Here is an 18,136-nt window from a genome sequence, read left to right on the forward strand (position 1 = left end):
TCAGCCAAAGGTACTGAGGATACGAGGCAACAAATTTGGTAGGTTTCAGGAAATCTCCAAGATGTCAGAAGCCAATGGTAGCAACTCCAAAAACTGGATAGACTCAGAGGGGTACATAAATTGTAGGTTGCCCTTATCATTGAGGGAATTAAAAAGATCCAAAATTATATACTTAAATGTAACAAAATAATAATTTGCTTCAGCTAAAGAGGACAGAGAAAAAGCTGACTTAAAACTCAACATTCAAAAAACTAACATAATGGCATTCAGTCCCATCACTTCATGGCAAATAGAAGGGGAAAAAAATGGAAGCAGTGACAGATTTTATTTTCTTGGACTTCAAAATCACTGTGAACGGTGATGCAGCCATGAAATGCAAGGGCACTTGTTCTTTGGAAAGAAAGCTATGACAAACCTAGACGGTGTATTAAAAAGCAGAGCCAACACAGTCCTATGTAGTCAAAGTTATGCTTTTGAAAGTAATCATGTATGAATGTGAGAGCTGAGCCATAAAGAAGGCTGAGCACCGAAGGATTGATGCTTTTGAATTGTGGTGCTAGAGAAGATTCTTGAGAGTCCCTTAGACCACAAGTATTAATCCTAATGGCAATTAACCTGGAATATTCATTGGAAGGATTGATGCTGAAGCTGAAGCTCCAATATTTTGGCCACCTGATGCAAAGAGCTGATTCATTGATAAAGACCCTGATGCTGGGAAAGATTGAAGGCAAAAGGAGAAGGGGGTGACAGAGTATGAGAGTATTGGATAACATCACCAACTCAATGGACACGAGTTTGAGCAAACTTTGGGAAATAGTAAAGGACAGGGAAGCTAGGTGTGCTGTAGTCCATGGAGTCACAAAAAGTGGAACACAACTTAGTGACTAAACAGTGACAACTTTTAAGATCCACAATTTTTTTCCCATGGGGTTACATTTGTATTCTCTGAATCCCATAAATGGGCTTCACCAGTAAAAACCTAAACATTGTAGTCAGAATCACTCCTAATACAGACTATCCTTCTGCCAGCAAGAAAATATCTTATCTATCAGATCACATATAGAAGAATAAAATGCACCCTATACTTAGTTATGTTTACTCCCACTAAAACCACAACAATAACAAAAAAGAGATGAAATCAAAGACCAATTTACTGGTTGTTCTTTTATAATGGCAGTAACAGGTATAATATCCACCGTGATTAATAGTCCTTGTCTACATTGGAAAATCCAAGACAAGAACATGTTTTGCAGATATTGAGGTGCTGATTCATAAAGGCTTTTGATTAACCTATACTACCATAAGCATTTCTAATTTAAACAGTCAATTTTTAAAATCAATGAAATGATATTCCTTGCATTCAAACAACTACTTTAGAATAACTATTTACAACTCAGTTTTTTAAAACTTGATAATGCCCTTTGGTCTATGGAATGTTTCACTGGAATAATTTGAAGTGATCACTATAATTATCCAAAATAATAGTATCAGGTTGAAACAGAAAGAACAATTAGAGGACTCCTCTGATTGCTCAGCTCAAATGAACAACATTCTCTCTTTCAGGCACTCTCAGTTTCTCTTCTCCCCTTCTTGAGTCTAGCTCAAATTTCATTTATTTCCCTGTCTCTACTTCCTCACCTCAACCAAAAGTCAGTGACTCACTGTGATATTTTTACTGTAGCCATCTTGTTTGCCTTCTCTTGCTCTGACCTGCTCCTGCTGTGGGAAATCAGCTACCACGCTGTGAGCTTCCTTATGGAAACCCCCTCTGAGAATGGCCTTTGGCCAACAGCTGATGAGCAGTTTTAGACACTTGCTCCAAAAACCCTGAGCAATTGAATCTTGCGAACGATTTGTGAGGTAAGTGAGCTAACAAGTGGCTCTGTACCTATCTGAGCCTTGAGATGAGGCTGACGTCCTACCTTGTGAAAGGCACAGAGCCAGAGGACAAGTCAAACCACATCTGGTTTCATGATAAACAGAGACTTTGAGATAATAAACATAAAACTTTATTTTGTTGATGTCTTCACCATCCTTCTATATTTTCTACAGGGCATTCGTCTCACAATATTGTGATTTTAAGGGTTTTTTTTTTAACATAAGTTTCATGTATTTTATTTTCCTGTGTTACCTTGTGATTATCTCAACAGGTTAGTACTCTTTTTAGGCAGCCAATCCCAAAATCAGTCAAGATTTGTTTACTCAGGTCCTGACTAAGCTTTCTTCTTTGGAACAGAAGTCAGATGCAAGTCAGAGTCTTTTATAACTCAGTGTTGGAAGAAATTTAGTCATAATCTATTCTCCAGAAGGTTACTAGCTTCATCCCGCAGTGGAAGAAAAGGGGTCATATTATAAATACCAGCAAGTAGGAATCACTGTGATCAATTTTATAGTCTACTTACTACAGGTCATCATATATTAAAAATTTCCATATGATAGTTGGAAAAACATGAACAAACTTTTTGGCCAGCTCAATATATTTCTTTGATTCTTACTTTTTTACATAAGTGACATTGTATGTGATATTCTGCAAATTTCTATGTTCACTAGATGTTATATTTTGAAATATATCTATTTTGTTGTATAAAGATGTTTGTCTCTAACAGTTTTAATTTTTCAATGAATGAAAAACACCATTTATGTATTATTCATTTCCCTTCTGATGGACATGTGGGTTGTTTCCAATTTTTTGTTTTTAAACTTATATTGCAGTGAGCATACTTTTATATTTTCTTGTGCATGTGTGGGAGGGTTACTCCAGGTGGTATATACCAAAGTGGAATTGCTTTCCGAAATTGCTCTGCAAACTACACTTTTATGTTGCTCAGAAAAATCTTAACCCTGTCTGGGGTACTTCTGGGCTTCACTTGAGCAGGAATGGAATGACATTCTATTCAGGCTCTGTTAGTTTTCTTGTTTTTCACAAAAGCATGTCAACACCAGTTTTACTCTCTATTAAGGTTAAAGGGAATTACCTGACAAAAGCCATATGTCAGGCTGTTATCAGGGAGAACAAACTTAAAGTCACATCTAGCCAAGATCTTTCAAACGCTCAGATGAGAAAACAGTTATGGAAGATTACTTGGAAAATACTCAGTCTATCCATTCTTTCTGATCCTCTAAATATAGATCAAACAAGAGCAACAGAAGACAAATTATATCAAACTAGTTTGCAGCCTAGAGCCTTGCTACTCTGAGCATGGTCCACAGACCAGCTGCATAAGCATTACCTGGAAGGTTTTGATAAATGCAGCTTATATGGCCCTCACTCCCGATCTATTGAAAGGGGGTGTATTTTAACAAGGCTCTCAAGTGATTGTATGCACATTAAAGATTAAAAGAGCACAATGTTAGATAATTACTTCCCATTTTGCTATTGATAATTGAATTTCATCTATCTTTATTGGAGCAGATGAAACTCATTGTTATGTACACATCAAGAATATTGTCTGGGTCACTAACCGTTACATCAAACAGTAAGCTGTTAATGAGGGCCCTTCAGAAAATTTGTCTAATCTTAGTGTTGGAAATAGCTGCATTTCTACTATCTATTTCATTTTAGTCCTTAAACCAGTGGGAAATATATAGCTGACCAAAGTTTCTTTTTCTTTAACTAATTACCCCAAATGGGACTAACCTATGACAGATTTATAGACATTTACAGTAGATACTCTGAATTAGTTTCAAACCCAGCTCCATTTTATGTCCTGAAGTTTCATGTTTTCCTTACTTTCATGTGTTTTAATTCATATTTTCTAGCTGTATTTTATATATCACTGCAAGCCACATTGAAGTATATTTGGAATAAAAGAATAAAGGAACAGACACAAGAGTATCCCACAGTGATCAGTCAATACATTCTATCTTGGTATCATCCCATAAAATAAACAATGTTGCCTAAATAACACAAATTCCAACACATCTCTATCTGAGGAGTATGACATTAAAGTAATGGATTTTTTAAATAATTCATTTTAGAGCAGTTTTAGGTTTACAGCAAAATTAAGAGGAAGGTTTTCTCCTATATCATCCTCAAACATGCGTACTCTCTCCCATTATCAACATCACTCACCAGAATGCTACATTTTTACCAAAGATGAACCTACATTTACACATAATAATCAGTGGAAGTTGTAGTTTATGTTAGGGTTCACTCTTGGCGTTGTACATTCTATAGATTTGGACAAACGTATAAGAACATATATTCATCACTATGATAACATTCAGAGTATTTTCACTGCCCTAAAAATCTTCTATATTCTGCTTATCCATCTCTCCCATGTGATGAGTATGTTTAGTTTTACAAGAAACTGCCAAACTCTCTTCCAGAGACTGTACGTTTTTCTAGTCCCATTAGCAAGATGCATGTATTCCTGTTGCTCCAAATCCTCAACAGTATTTGGTGTTTTCTGTGTTCTGGATTCCAGCCATTCTAATAAGTGTGTAATGGTATCTCATTGTTGTTTTGATTTTCATTTCCTTGATGATATAGGATGTGGTGTAGTTTTTCATATAATTATTTTCCATCTGCATATCTTCATTGATGACAAGTCTGCTACGGTCTTTTTGGCCATTTTAACTCATGTTGTTGAGTTCTTATGTTGATTTTTAAAAGTACTTTGTGCATTTTGAATAACAGTAATTTATCAGGTGTGCCTTTTGCAAATATTTTCATGTAAGCTGTGCCTTATTTCCTAATCCTATTGATTTTCTCTCACAGACATATTATGAAAGCTTAAAGCTTATAAGTACACTGAAAAATAAAACATTTTAAGGAAATAACACCACGCTTAAGTTCAATTTAAATGACAACACTATAAAATGACAGTCTACATGGTAACAGCTGGCATAATCATAAGGCATGAGTCTGTTTACCTGGGCTTAATATCACAACCTAGTTTGACATTCCTAGGATTCATCCAAGTAGTTTAGTTCTTGCAAGGTGTTTCTCAGAATGTTTAGCCCTTTATCAGTCATAATTGAAATATAGCCCAAAGTATATTAGACTTAAAATTATATTGGTTACTTATTAGAAATGTGACCTTGTCAAAGATGCTTATATGTCTTCTGAGTTTCCACTTACAAGGAAGATGGTAATAACATCTATTTCATATATTTGTTGAGAGTATTACTGATATAAGCTATGCAAAAGAATCTGGTAGAGAAGCTAGTAATAATCAAATACTAGTGCTTCCCTCTGTTAACTAACCTTGTAATGTGTTGTTGGTATACCCAAAAATAACAAAGAGAACATTTAGAAAATGTTGTTCAAACCCTAATATTAATAGCTGCATAGTCATCCTTTATCTAACTCTCTTGTGTTGGACATTTAAATTATTTCTTATATTCTACTCATAAATAATGCTGTGTATACTTGTATCTTATATATATATCTGTGTATACTTATATCTGTGCATACTTATATATTGAGCAATGCCAAAGAATGCTCAAACTACCACACAATGGCACTCATCTCACATGCTACTAAAGTAATGCTGAAAATTCTCCAAGCCAGGCTTCAGCAATATGTGAACCGTGAACTTCCTGATGTTCAAGCTGGTTTTAGAAAAGGCAGAGGAACCAGAGATCAAATTGCCAACATCCACTGGATCGTGGAAAAAGCAACAGAATTCCAGAAAAACATCTATTTCTGCTTTATTGACTATATCAAAGCCTTTGACTGTGTGGATCACAATAAACTGTGGAAAATTCTTCAAGAGATGGGAATACAAGACGACCTGATCTGCCTCTTGAGAAATTTGTATGCAAGTCAGGAAGCAACAGTTAGAACTGGACATAGAACAACAGACTGGTTCCAAATAGGAAAAGGAGTACGTCAAACTGTTTATTGTCACCCTGTTTATTTAACTTATATGCAGAGTACATCATGAGAAATGCTGGACTGGAAGAAACACAAGCTGGAATCAAGATTGCTGGGAGAAATATCAATAACCTCCGATATGCAGATGACACCACCCTTATGGCAGAAAGTGAAGAGGAAGTCAAAAGCCTCTTGATGAAAGTGAAAGTGGAGAGTGAAAAAGTTGGCTTAAAGTTCAACATTCAGAAAACAAAGATCATGGCATCCGGTCCCACCAGTTCATGGGAAATAGATGGGGAAACAGTGGAAACAGTGTCAGACTTTATTTTTCTGGGCTCCAAAATCACTGCAGATGGTGACTGCAGCCATGAAATTAAAAGACGCTTACTCCTTGGAAGGAAAGTTATGACCAACCTAGACAGCATATTCAAAAGCAGAGACATTACTTTGCCACCAAAGGTTCATCTAGTCAAGGCTATGGTTTTTCCTGTGGTCATGTATGGATGTGAGAGTTGGACTGTGAAGAAGGCTGAGCACCGAAGAATTGATGTTTTTGAACTGTGGTGTTGGAGAAGACTCTTGAGAGTCCCTTGGACTGCAAGGAGATCCAACCAGTCCATTCTGAAGGCGATCAGCCCTGGGATTTCTTTGGAAGGAATGATGCTAAAGCTGAAACTCCAGTACTTTGGCCACCTCATGCGAAGAGTTGACTCATTGGAAGAGACTCTGATGCTGGGAGGGATTGGGGGTAGGAGGAGAAGGGGAAGACAGAGGATGACATGGCTGGATGGCATCACTGACTTGATGGACATGAGTCTGAGTGAACTCCAGGAGTTGGTGATGCACAGGGAGGCCTGGCGTGCTGCGATTCATGGAGTCACAAAGAGTCAGACACGACTGAGTGATTGATCTGATCTGATCTGATCTGATACTTATATCTCTGTGTACATGGTTTATTACTTCCTCATGTGAAGCACATTTCTAGAAATAAAATACGAGACAGAAGGATATGACTGTATTGATGCTTTTGATATTCATTGTCAGATTGTCCTTTCAAATGTTGTATTTTTGCTTTTAGTATATAAATGTGTTTATATAATATAAATATATAATATTTATATATATATATATATTACAATATAATATAAATATATTCCAGTAGTCATGTGTATGGATGTAAGAGTTGGACTATAAGGAAAGCTGAGCACTGAAGTATTGATGCTTTTTAACTGTAGTCTTGCAAAAGACTCTCCAGAGTCCTTGCACTGCAAGGAAATCAGACCACTCCTAAAGGAAATCAGTCCTGAATATTCATTGGAAGGACTGATGCTGAAGCTGAAGGTCCAATACTTTGTCCACCTGATGTGAAGGACTGACTCATTTGAAAAGACCAGGATGCTGGGAAAATTGAAGGCTGGAGGAGAAGGGGATGACAGATGATGAGATGGTTGGATGGCATCACCGACTCCATGGACATGAGTTTGAGTAAACTCCAGGAGTTGGTGATGGACAGCGAAGCCAGGCGTGCGGTAGTCCATGGGGTCACAAAGAGTTGGACACAACTGAGTGACTGTACTGAAACTAATCCTAAATCAGAAATAGAAACAAGTATAATTAAATATATGGGGGAAAAAAAACTGAAAGATTCATGGAACATAGCTCTAAGTTGTGACCAAGCTGACTTTGGGCTTCCCTGGTGGCTCAGATAGTAAAGAAAATACCTGTATTGCAGGAGACCTGGAGAAGGGAATGGCTACTTTAGTATTCCTGTCTGGAGAATTCCGTGGGTAGAGAAGCCTGGTGGGCTACAGTCCAGGGGATCCCAAAGACTTGGACATGACTGAGCGACTAACACTTTCACTAACAAGATATTAACATTTTCCTCAGCTTCACTAAACCTTTGACTGGTTTCCTTTTGACTATGGTCCCCTAACCTCCATTTTCTTAGAGAATTTACTTCAGAAATTCCACAATTATAAATTCTTTCTTTGCTTCCGTGAAATGTAGACTGTTGCCCAGTCTCTTACCAGTTTTAAAACCTAAAAATGTCTTTTTCAAGGAATTGGGACCCATTTTTTGGTTTGTTTGTTTGTTTAATGTAGTCATCAAGAAACAGAGACTCCCTATTTCCCAGTCTCTATGGATGGTAAGAGGTTAACTTTAAGAAGCAACGATTATCACAGATAGCCTAGTCACAGTGGCCAAAGTCTTCCTTAATGTCCTCCACATTTCCAGATCTTAAAAACTCACTGCTGTTTCAGAGTTGAGTTTAACCTCTTTTCTCTATCGCAATAGGCTTAACTTGTATTTTAATTGTCTTGAATAAATTCTTTTTTCCCTGCTTAACTCCAACAGGTGTAATTTTCCTTTGGACACTTACCATCTTGTTTGAAGGCATCTGAGGGATGATAAAGATTGATGGGGGAATAATAATGTTGAGGTGCCCCTCGCCAGCTCGGTGAAGAAACACTCAGCGTGCCTAATGAAGGGCTACTGTATCGTGGTCTAGTCCTTGAACCGTACAGGGATGAAGGGGAACTCTTCTTAATTCTTTGCAAAGCAGCATATGAAGTAGGGAGGCCAGGAAGAGCTCCAGAATATTCTGTAAAAGAATGATAATGATAAAATGAATTCTTAGAAGACTTTAATAAGAACTTTTCTTCTGAAGACATCACTGAAAATCTCCCTTAGAGATGAAATCAAATGGAAACTACAGTGGGAGCTGTAAAAAGTAAAATTGTACAGATTTTAGAGTACTTTCTGAAAATTCTACTATTTATAACATTAGTGTCTTGCAAGAAAGAAAGAAAGAAAGAAGAGACATGAGGGATGAATGAAAAGAATGAAATAAAAGGAAAGAAAAGGAGGAAAGAAAAAGAAAAAAGGAAGGAAGGAAGGAATCCATTCGAATTTAAATTTGTTTATTTTCTTTGTCAGGAATATTTGGCTTTAATCTAAAATATCCATCCTCACATATGAAATAAGTTCTTTCTTTATTATTTAAAATTGAGGAAAAAAGCATTATCAACTACATTCCACAAATATAGATTGGATCTTCATCACCTAAAATGTACCATATGGTAGAAAATATGTCTAACGAAGTATATATATTTTGACTAGCCTGTAAGCTATGCTTCATGTTCTTGAAAAGTAGTCAAATTCACTATGGAATGCAAAAAAAGAAAATTAGATTTTTTTTTTTTTAGAATCTGTTATGTATAATGTATATCATGATATTATCAACATTTCTCATATTTAATTTCTGAGACTTTTCCTTAGAAAAGATATGCATGGTGTCTGAAGTAGACTGTACTAACTCGTGACCACAGGGAAGTCAGTTTCATATGTAGATCAAATGTTTAAAAACACAAACTAATTATGTTGAATTACAAAAAAAAATTAGGAATTGGATTTTTTCTATGTCTAATATTGATTGTTTTCAATAATCTGTTGACCGTGGAAATACTTTTATGAGTCAGACATTTTTGTGCAGGGTATTTGACATTTCAACTTAATGGATGATAATTTATTTTGGATAAAATTTTATATTTATGAGCAAGTTCTTACAATTCAGATTATTTAGAATCATTATCCTGTCTTATAGAGATAATTTGGAATGCATGAAACATTACTGTGATTTGAAAGTAACACTTTAAGTGTTAAGCATCAAATTAAATTTAACATTTTCTGTTCTGTGAAATTGTAAATATGATTTCTCTGAAACTCAAAAAGGTGTATTTTTAGATGTACTCCGCCCTTTAAAATGAACACAATAGGTGTAGTCCAATCCCATCAAGAGCTGTTAACAGATTGATGTCTTTTAGTCTTTGTGTTCAACCATAAGTCTGGTAAAGGTGGATCAATTTTAACTGAAAATAGCTAAGCTCTCCTGAGCAAACTGTATGAGGACAGATTATGGGTAGACATAAAATCTCCTTTAAAACCTGAAATTAAATGCAAGTTTTGGCACCTCGAGCTGTAAGGTAATGAAAAGAGAATGAGTTTTCCTTTAAGGTAGTTTGTAATTGAAGTCTCTGAACCTATTCATTTCTCTGTGCAGTCTTGTTGCTTTGTGTTTTAGCTGCCTACTTTGTTCCTATATAAAAAGAAAAAAAGAAATATCCCATGCAAGTGTTAAAAATTAAAATGGAGTATGAGAATGTGGTTTATGGTTCTTAAAATTAGATAAAGATAATTAATGGAAAAGTAGAAAGGTCATAATGAAGTTCAAACAAGCCAGGATCATTATCATGACTATAAAAAATATATACACACACATATAAAATGCATACTGTCCAAGTGGTACAGTAATTGGCTTATGACACTCCATGTAAATAGAGATGAGCCAAATTAGGATTTGGCTGTTGTGCTTCACAGCAGGACTTCATTTGTTATATAATCAGTTGCATCTGTTGCAGTGAAAATTACTTTTTCATCAATTAAAGTAAATCCAAAGCTGCTACTAGAAATCTAACAATTTATTCATTCATTCATGTATTCAAAAAGCATGTAATGAGAACTTGGTAGGGGATAAATGCTATGAGTACAAGGGTGAACAAATATTGTTGGCCTTTTATATCCCCAGATTCAATCAACCACAAATTGAAAATATTCAGGGAAAAAAACTTCTAGGAAGTTTCAAAAAGCAAAACTTGAATTTTCTGCACAAAAACAACTATTTACACACTATTTACATTGTAGTAGTTATTATACAATAGGCTACAGTCCATGGGGTCGCTAAGGGTCAGACATGACTGAGCAACTTCACTTTCACTTTTCACTTTCATGCATTGGAGAAGGAAATGGCAACCCACTCCAGTGTTCTTGCCTGGAGAATCCTAGGGACGGGGGAGCCTGGTGGGCTACCGTCTATGGGGTCGAACAGAGTCTAACACGACTGAAGCAACTTAACAGCAGCAGCAGAGTTGTTTTAAAGGGTTCAAGAGGATGTGTGTGGGTTATACACAAATACTAATCCATTTTATACAAGAGACTTGAGCATTCTTAGATCTTGGTATTCTCAGGGGTCTGAACAATCTCCCATGGATTCTGAGGGAAAATTGTATTGCATCAGCTTTCAAGAAGCAAATTATATAGTGGAAAATAAAGGTAACTGTGTGTGCAACTTTAATTCACTGTGAGGAAAAAGTAAATTCGGGAATCTATGGACTTTAATCCATAGCTGGAGAATCCTTTCACTCAACCTAAGAACACACAGAAGAACTGTACAAAAAAGATCTTCACCACCCAGATAATCACGATGGTGTGATCACTGACCTAGAGCCAGACATCCTGGAATGTGAAGTCAAGTGGGCCTTAGAAAGCATCACTATGAACAAAGCTAGTGGAGGTGATAGAATTCCAGTTGAGCTATTCCAAATCCTGAAAGATGATGCTGTGAAAGTGCTGCACTCAATATGCCAGCAAATTTGGACAACTCAGCAGTGGCCACAGGACTGGAAAAGGTCAGTTTTCATTCCAATCCCAAAGAAAGGCAATGCCAAAGAATGCTCAAACACCGCACAATTGCACTCATCTCACACGCTAGTAAAGTAATGCTTAAAATTCTCTAAGCCAGGCTTCAGCAATATGTGAATCATGAACTTCCTGATGTTCAAGCTGGTTTTAGAAAAGGCAGAGGAACCAGAGATCAAATTGCCAACATCCGCTGGATCATGGAAAAAGCAAGAGGATTCCAGAAGAACAACTATTTCTGCTTTATTGACTATGCCAAAGCCTTTGACTGTGTGGATCACAATAAACTGGGAAATTCTGAAAGAGATGGGAATACCAGACCACCTGACCTGCCTCTTGAGAAATCTGTATACAGGTCAGGGAGCAACAGTTAGAACTGGACACGGCACAACAGACTGGTTCCAAATAGGGAAAGGAGTACATCAAGGCTGTATATTGTCACCCTGTTTATTTAACTTATATGCAGAGTACATCATGAGAAACGCTGGGCTGGAAGAAGCACAAGCTGGAATCAAGATTTCCACAAGAAATATCAATAACCTCAGATATGCAGATGACACCACCCTTATGGCAGAAAGTGAAGAGGAACTAAAAAGCCTCTTGATGAAGGTGAAAGTGGAGAGCGAAAAAGTTGGCTTAAAGCTCAACATTCAGAAAACGAAGATCATGGCATCCGGTCCCATCACTTCATGGGAAATAGATGGGGAAACAGTGGAAACAGTGTCAGACTTTATTTTTCTGGGCTCCAAAATCACTGCAGATGGTGACTGCAGCCATGAAATTAAAAGATGCTTACTCCTTGGAAGGAAAGTTATGACCAACCTAGATAGCATATTCAAAAGCAGAGACATTACTTTGCCAACAAAGGTTCATCTAGTCAAGGCTATGGTTTTTCCTGTGGTCATGTTGGATGTGAGAGTTGGACTGTGAAGAAGGCTGAGCGCGGAAGAATTGATGCTTTTGAACTGTGGTGTTGGAGAAGACTCTTGAGAGTCTCTTGGACTGCAAGGAGATCCAACCAGTCCATTCTGAAGGAGATCAGCCCTGGGATTGCTTTGGAAGGAATGATGCTAAAGCGGAAACTCCAGTACTTTGGCCTCCTCATGCGAAGAGTTGACTCATTGGAAAGGACTCTGATGCTCGGAGGGATTGGGGGCAGGAGGAGTAGGGGAAGACAGAGGATGAGATGGCTGGATGGCATCACTGACTCAATGGACGTGAGTCTCAGTGAACTCCGGGAGTTGGTGATGGACAGGGAGGCCTGGCGTGCTGCGATTCATGGGGTCACAAAGAGTCGGAAATGACTCAGTGACTGATCTTACTTATCTTACTTAGGGACATCAGACTATGATTTTCAGATGGAATGCTATCCAAGTGAATCCTGGAAATGCATTAGTGATTATTTCAGCAAAACTCTGTGTAGGGAAAAAAAGATACTCTGTACAAAAGGGAGAGAGTACATGAAGACCTGGAAAAGAAAGGCTGATGGCACTTTTAGTAGATTATAATAGTCTGGAGCTTAGGATGAGAGTAACACAGATGAGAAAAGAGGTAAGTCTGGATAAGTAAACAAAGGGCCAATGATGAAATGTCTGGAGAACAACACACATTTTAAAAAGAAGTGCCATTTGGATCAAGCTAAAAGGGAAAAAAAGCTACTCAAAAGCCTAAAACTGTAAAAGAGACAAAGATTAGTGAGAACTGAAGTGATCATCTGTATGGGAATAACGTCAATAAAATTACTGACTGAATCAGAGGTAAGGAAGGGAAAGTAAGAAACTGAGGTTGGTCTGTGGTATAAGAAGATGGTAAGAATGCAGGAAAAGGCATGCATGTGCTTGAGGTGAAAGCTCAATAATTCAGTTTTGAGGCAGGTAGAGAGCTAGATATGCAGTTAGCTAGCTAACTTATATGAAGAATACATCATGCAAAATTCCAGGCTGTGTGAAGCACAAGCTGGAATCAAGATTGCCAGGAGAAATTTCAACAATCTCAGATACGCAGATGACACCACCCTTATGGCAGAAAGTAAAGAGGAACTAAAGAGCTTCTTGATGAAGGTGAAAGTGCTGGCTTAAAATTCAGCCTTCAAAAAAGGAAGATCATGGATCCAGTCCCATCACTTCATGGCAAATAGATGGAGAAACAATGGAAACAGTGTCAGACTTTACTTTCTTGTGCTCCAAAATCACTATGGACAGTGACTGCAGCCATGAAATTAAAAGATGTTTGCTCCTTGAAAGAAAATCTATGACAAACCTAGACAGCATATTAAGAAGCAGAGACATCAATTTGTCAACAATAGTCCATCTAGTCAAAGATATGGTTTTTCCAGTAGTCGTGTATGGATGTGAGAGTTGGACCATAAAGGAAGTTGAGCACCAAAGAATTGATGATTTCAAATTGTGGCATTGGAGAAGACTCTTGAGAGTCTGTTAGGCTACAAGAACAAACCAGTTAATCCTATAGGAAATCTACCCTGAATATTCATTGGAAGGACAGATGCTGAAGCTGAAGCTCCAATACTTTGGCCACTTAATGCGAAGAGCCGACTTACTGGAAAAGACCCTGATGCTGGGAAAGACTGAGCACAGAAAGAGAAGAGGATGACAGAGGATGAGATGATTGGATGGCATCATCGATTTAATGGACATGAATTGAGCAAATTCCGGGAGAGAGTTAAGAACAGGGAAGCCTCATGTGCTGCAGTGCATGAGGTTACAAAGAGTTGCACACCACTGACTGATGGAGCAACAATAATAAATTTCACTGAGAAAGTAGAAGCAATCAGAAGAAAGTGTCCCTCACATGCTCCTACTGACTGTATGTGCATGCATACACTCTATTTTGCATCCACTGATATGTTATATATAAACAGTATGTGCATCTATTAAAGGCCAGTTGCGTGCACTGAAATCTATTACATCCTATCTTGACTGCTGAAAGAAATCACTCTAGAAAATCCCCTCTCTCTCTCTCCATCAGCACCAATTGTTGTCTCTCTGTTAGATTATTCCCATAACTGTACAGAGATTCTTCTAACCTTAATAAGGCCACCTTGACCTACCATTTCTTCCACTAATTTTCCTTTATAGCAAGACTTCTTGAAAAGAGTTATGGATAGTCATCATGTTCAATTCCTCTTCTCCCCTCTACCCTTGAGCCTATTTCAAGTAGCCTTGCTTATACCACTCCACAAAAATAGCTCTCTTTCAAGTTAACAAAGAGCAGGTCACTCTACTAGACCTATCATCAGTGTTCAGCATGGTTAACCATTCCTTTTTCCTTTAAACATTTTGTTCATGTGATTCTAGGATATTACAATCTCTGTTTTTATTGCTATTTCATTGACTGCTGCTTATTTCCTTTCCTAGTTCTTATTTGTCTCTTCAACCTAAACATCGGTATATGCTGCTTAAGACTCTGATGCTGGGAGGGATTGGGGGCAGGAGGAGAAGGGAAGGACAGAGGATGAGATGGCTGGATTGCATCACTGACTCGATGGACCTGAGTCTGAGTGAACTCTGGGAGTTGGTGAAGGACAGGGAGGCCTGGCGTGCTGCAATTCATGGGGTCGCAAAGAGTCAGACACGACTGAGTGACTGATCTGATATATATATATATATATATATATATCCATCCATCCATTCAAACTAGCCCTTAAAAGCTATTTTTCATGAACATGGACTCCCTCCCAGATGAATTCCACCTTTACTCTAGTCTCAATTACTTGGATCCAGACTCAAGTCTTTGATATTCCACTATTTTCCTACTCCCATTCTAACACCTACTTCTATGTCTTTACTCACTCTCCCTTTTTGGTTCTGCATCAACTTCTAAAAATTGACTGAGATCTATTCTAAAAGGCATCTCCCAAGAGAGTTCATATGGTAACCACTACTCAGGGTTCAGAATCTATCTTTACTTATCACTTCAGTGGCTATTATTTAAGAACTAGAATATAGTGAGTGAAGTCGCTCAGTCATGTATGACTCTTTGTGACCCCATGGACTATAGCCTACCAGGCTCCTCTATCCATGGGATTTTCCAGGCAAGAACACTGGAGTGGGTTGTCCTTTTCTTCTCCAGGAGATCTTCCCAACCCAGGGATTGAACCTGGGTCTCCCACATTGTAGGCAGACGATTTATTGTCTGAGCCATCAGGGAAGTCCAGGTTGGGTCTAAATTCTGAGCCTGGGATTTCAAAGAGGCTTAGTGAAATAAATATACATGCTAAGTGACAATTTGATGGTGTCTGGACTGGATTCCTTCCACACGTAACTCCTTGCTTGCTTTTAGTAAACTCAATCATCATTTCTTCCAAATTCACTCTTTTCTCATTCAGCATTCATTGACTTTTTTGACATTTCTTCATTGACTATGTGTTAGGAACTAGGGATACAGCTACAAGTAAATCACAAGTGGTTCCTGATTTCATGGAATTTACAATCTCAGAATATTGGGAAAGTGTTACACTTGGGTAAAGGTTTCCTCTATGGTTCAGTGGGTAAGGAATCTGCCTGCAATATAGGAGATGCTGGGGATGTGGGCTTGATCCCTGGGTCAGGAAGATCCCCTGGGGGAGGTCATGGCAACCCTCTCCAGTATTCTTGCCTGGAGAATCCCATAGAATGAGGAGCCTGGAGGGCTACAGTCCAAAGGGCCCCAAAGTGTCGGACACAACTGAGTGACTAATCAGGCACACACACTTGGGTAAAGCATTAGTAGAGGAACATTAAACAAACCAAGTTATCCTTAAAATACATAAAAACCAAGATAGAAAACTTATCAGCATCTTATAGTCATTTATTACTGACATCATGATTGCATTCCTGGGAACAAAATCTCTTTTCCTGGCTGTGATGTGAACATCTGCCTCCTCTATTTTTGCCACTCATTTTATTGATTGAGAATTTTGGATCTGTCAGTAAACCGATCTGTAATATATGCTCCAAAGTAAGATGGACTTATTTAATCTGGAGTGTACCTCATAGCAGCTCTAAGGCTTTGGGCAAGACATGAATAGGTCTGTGCCCTAATTTCATTGTTGTTAGAATGGGAATAAAAATAAGACTTCCTTCATATGTTGTGGTAGAGACTAAATAAATCGACTCATATAAAGCACTCAGAACTTTAGAACTACTTCATCTGTCTCATAATAAGAACTTGATAAATTATAACTATATATAATCTGCACTTTAGTTAACACCCTGTACTATTATTCTCCAGTGAGCATATTGTTTTCCAGTTTTATTGAGATATAATTGACACACTGCACTGTATAAATTTCAGGTGTACAACACAATGCTTTGACTTATATCATGAAATGATCACAATAGGTTTAGAGGATACCCATCATCCCATACACATACAATATCAAATAAATAGAAAAAAAAAAAAAACTTCTCCTTGTGATGAGAACTCTTAGGATTTACTCTCTTAACAACTTTCATTTTTAATATTTGCACGTGTTAAGTCACTTCAGTCCTGTCCTACTCTTTCTGACCCTATGGACTGTGGCTTGCCAGGCTCCTCTGTCCATGGAATTCTCCAGGCAAGAATACTGGAGTGGGTTGCCATGCCCTCCTCCAGGGGATCTTCCCAACCCAGGGATCAAACCCACATCTCTTCTGTCTCCTACACTGGTAGGCATTTTCTTTACCAGTAGCCCACCTTGGAGGTATATTTTATCCTTAGTGCTTAATTTTATAACCAGAAGTTTGTACATTGTGATCATCTTTATTCGATTTCTCCTCCCCCAATCCGCCATCTTTGGTAACCACAAATGTCCTTTTCTATGAGTCTATTTGTTTGGTTGGCTTGTTTTGAAGTATATATCACACCTTCTTCATCCATTCATCTCTTGATGGGTACTTAAGTAGTTTCCATATCTTGGCTACTGTAAATAATGCTTCAGTAAACAGAAGGGTTGTATGTGTCTTTTCAAATTAGTGTTTCATAGTGGCTGCGCCAATCTACATTCCCATCTGGTGGACATAATTGAATATTGGGCTTACTCCTTCCAAATTTGATTGGGTTACAAAGTTAAAGTATAAATCCTACATTTTAATACATATTTTACTCTGGAGAACTAAAAGAGTGAAAATTCAAGGGGAAGAATTAGGCTTCTATTATCCTCACAGGTGTATTCCCATGAGTAAGTTTCTAAAAAAAAGATTTTTGCTACTGATGGAAACCATAGATCTACAGAAAATTCAATGCCTATATATTCTCGTGTTTCTATTGGCTAAAGCAATACTTCAGAGAAGGCAATGGCACCCTACTCCAGTACTCTTGCCTGGAAAAACCCCATGGATACAGGAGTCTGGTAGGCTGCAGTCCATGAGGTTGCTAAGAGTCGGACACGACTGAGTGACTTCACTTTCACTTTTCACTTTCATGCATTGGAGAAGGAAACGGCAACCCACTCCAGTGTTTTCGCCTGGAGAATCCCAGGGACGGGGGAGCCTGGTGGGAGGCCGTCTATGGGGTCGCACAGAAGCGGATACAACTGAAGCGACTTAGCAGCAGCAAAGCAAGACTTAGCTGTCTTTACTCCATATTCCTGTCCAGGGTTTGGAAAGAAAAGTGACTTTTAATTTCTTTCCAGAGAAATTTTCATCAGTTGCTCAAACTTTTAATAATATCTAGGCTGACAGTGTGAGCAGAATCTAGGTATATGTTAATAATTTTTCCTCTATTTTCCTACTCCTCATAGATAAGACCTTAGGGAATGTGCATTACAGTTTTTTCTAAAGTGATGTAGAGATTTTGTGATAAAACTCAATTAACCTGGTGCTCTCACACCATGAAATTCCAGCTGGAGGTTGGGTAGGAGTA

General features: G+C 37.9%; 1 protein-coding gene across 1 annotated transcript in view; it reads right to left on the reverse strand.

Annotated features, from left to right (window-relative positions):
• Positions 1 to 18,136, reverse strand: part of CNTN5 (contactin 5) — a 1,670,765-nt gene that overhangs the window by 644,490 nt on the left and 1,008,139 nt on the right. The window contains exon 4 of the mRNA NM_001102211.2: positions 8,202 to 8,423. Within this exon, the coding sequence (NP_001095681.2) occupies positions 8,202 to 8,423 (222 nt within the window). The remainder of the gene's footprint in view (positions 1 to 8,201; positions 8,424 to 18,136) is intronic.

Source organism: Bos taurus, chromosome 15 (assembly GCF_002263795.3).
Source record: "Bos taurus isolate L1 Dominette 01449 registration number 42190680 breed Hereford chromosome 15, ARS-UCD2.0, whole genome shotgun sequence".
Taxonomy (NCBI): domain Eukaryota; kingdom Metazoa; phylum Chordata; class Mammalia; order Artiodactyla; family Bovidae; genus Bos; species Bos taurus.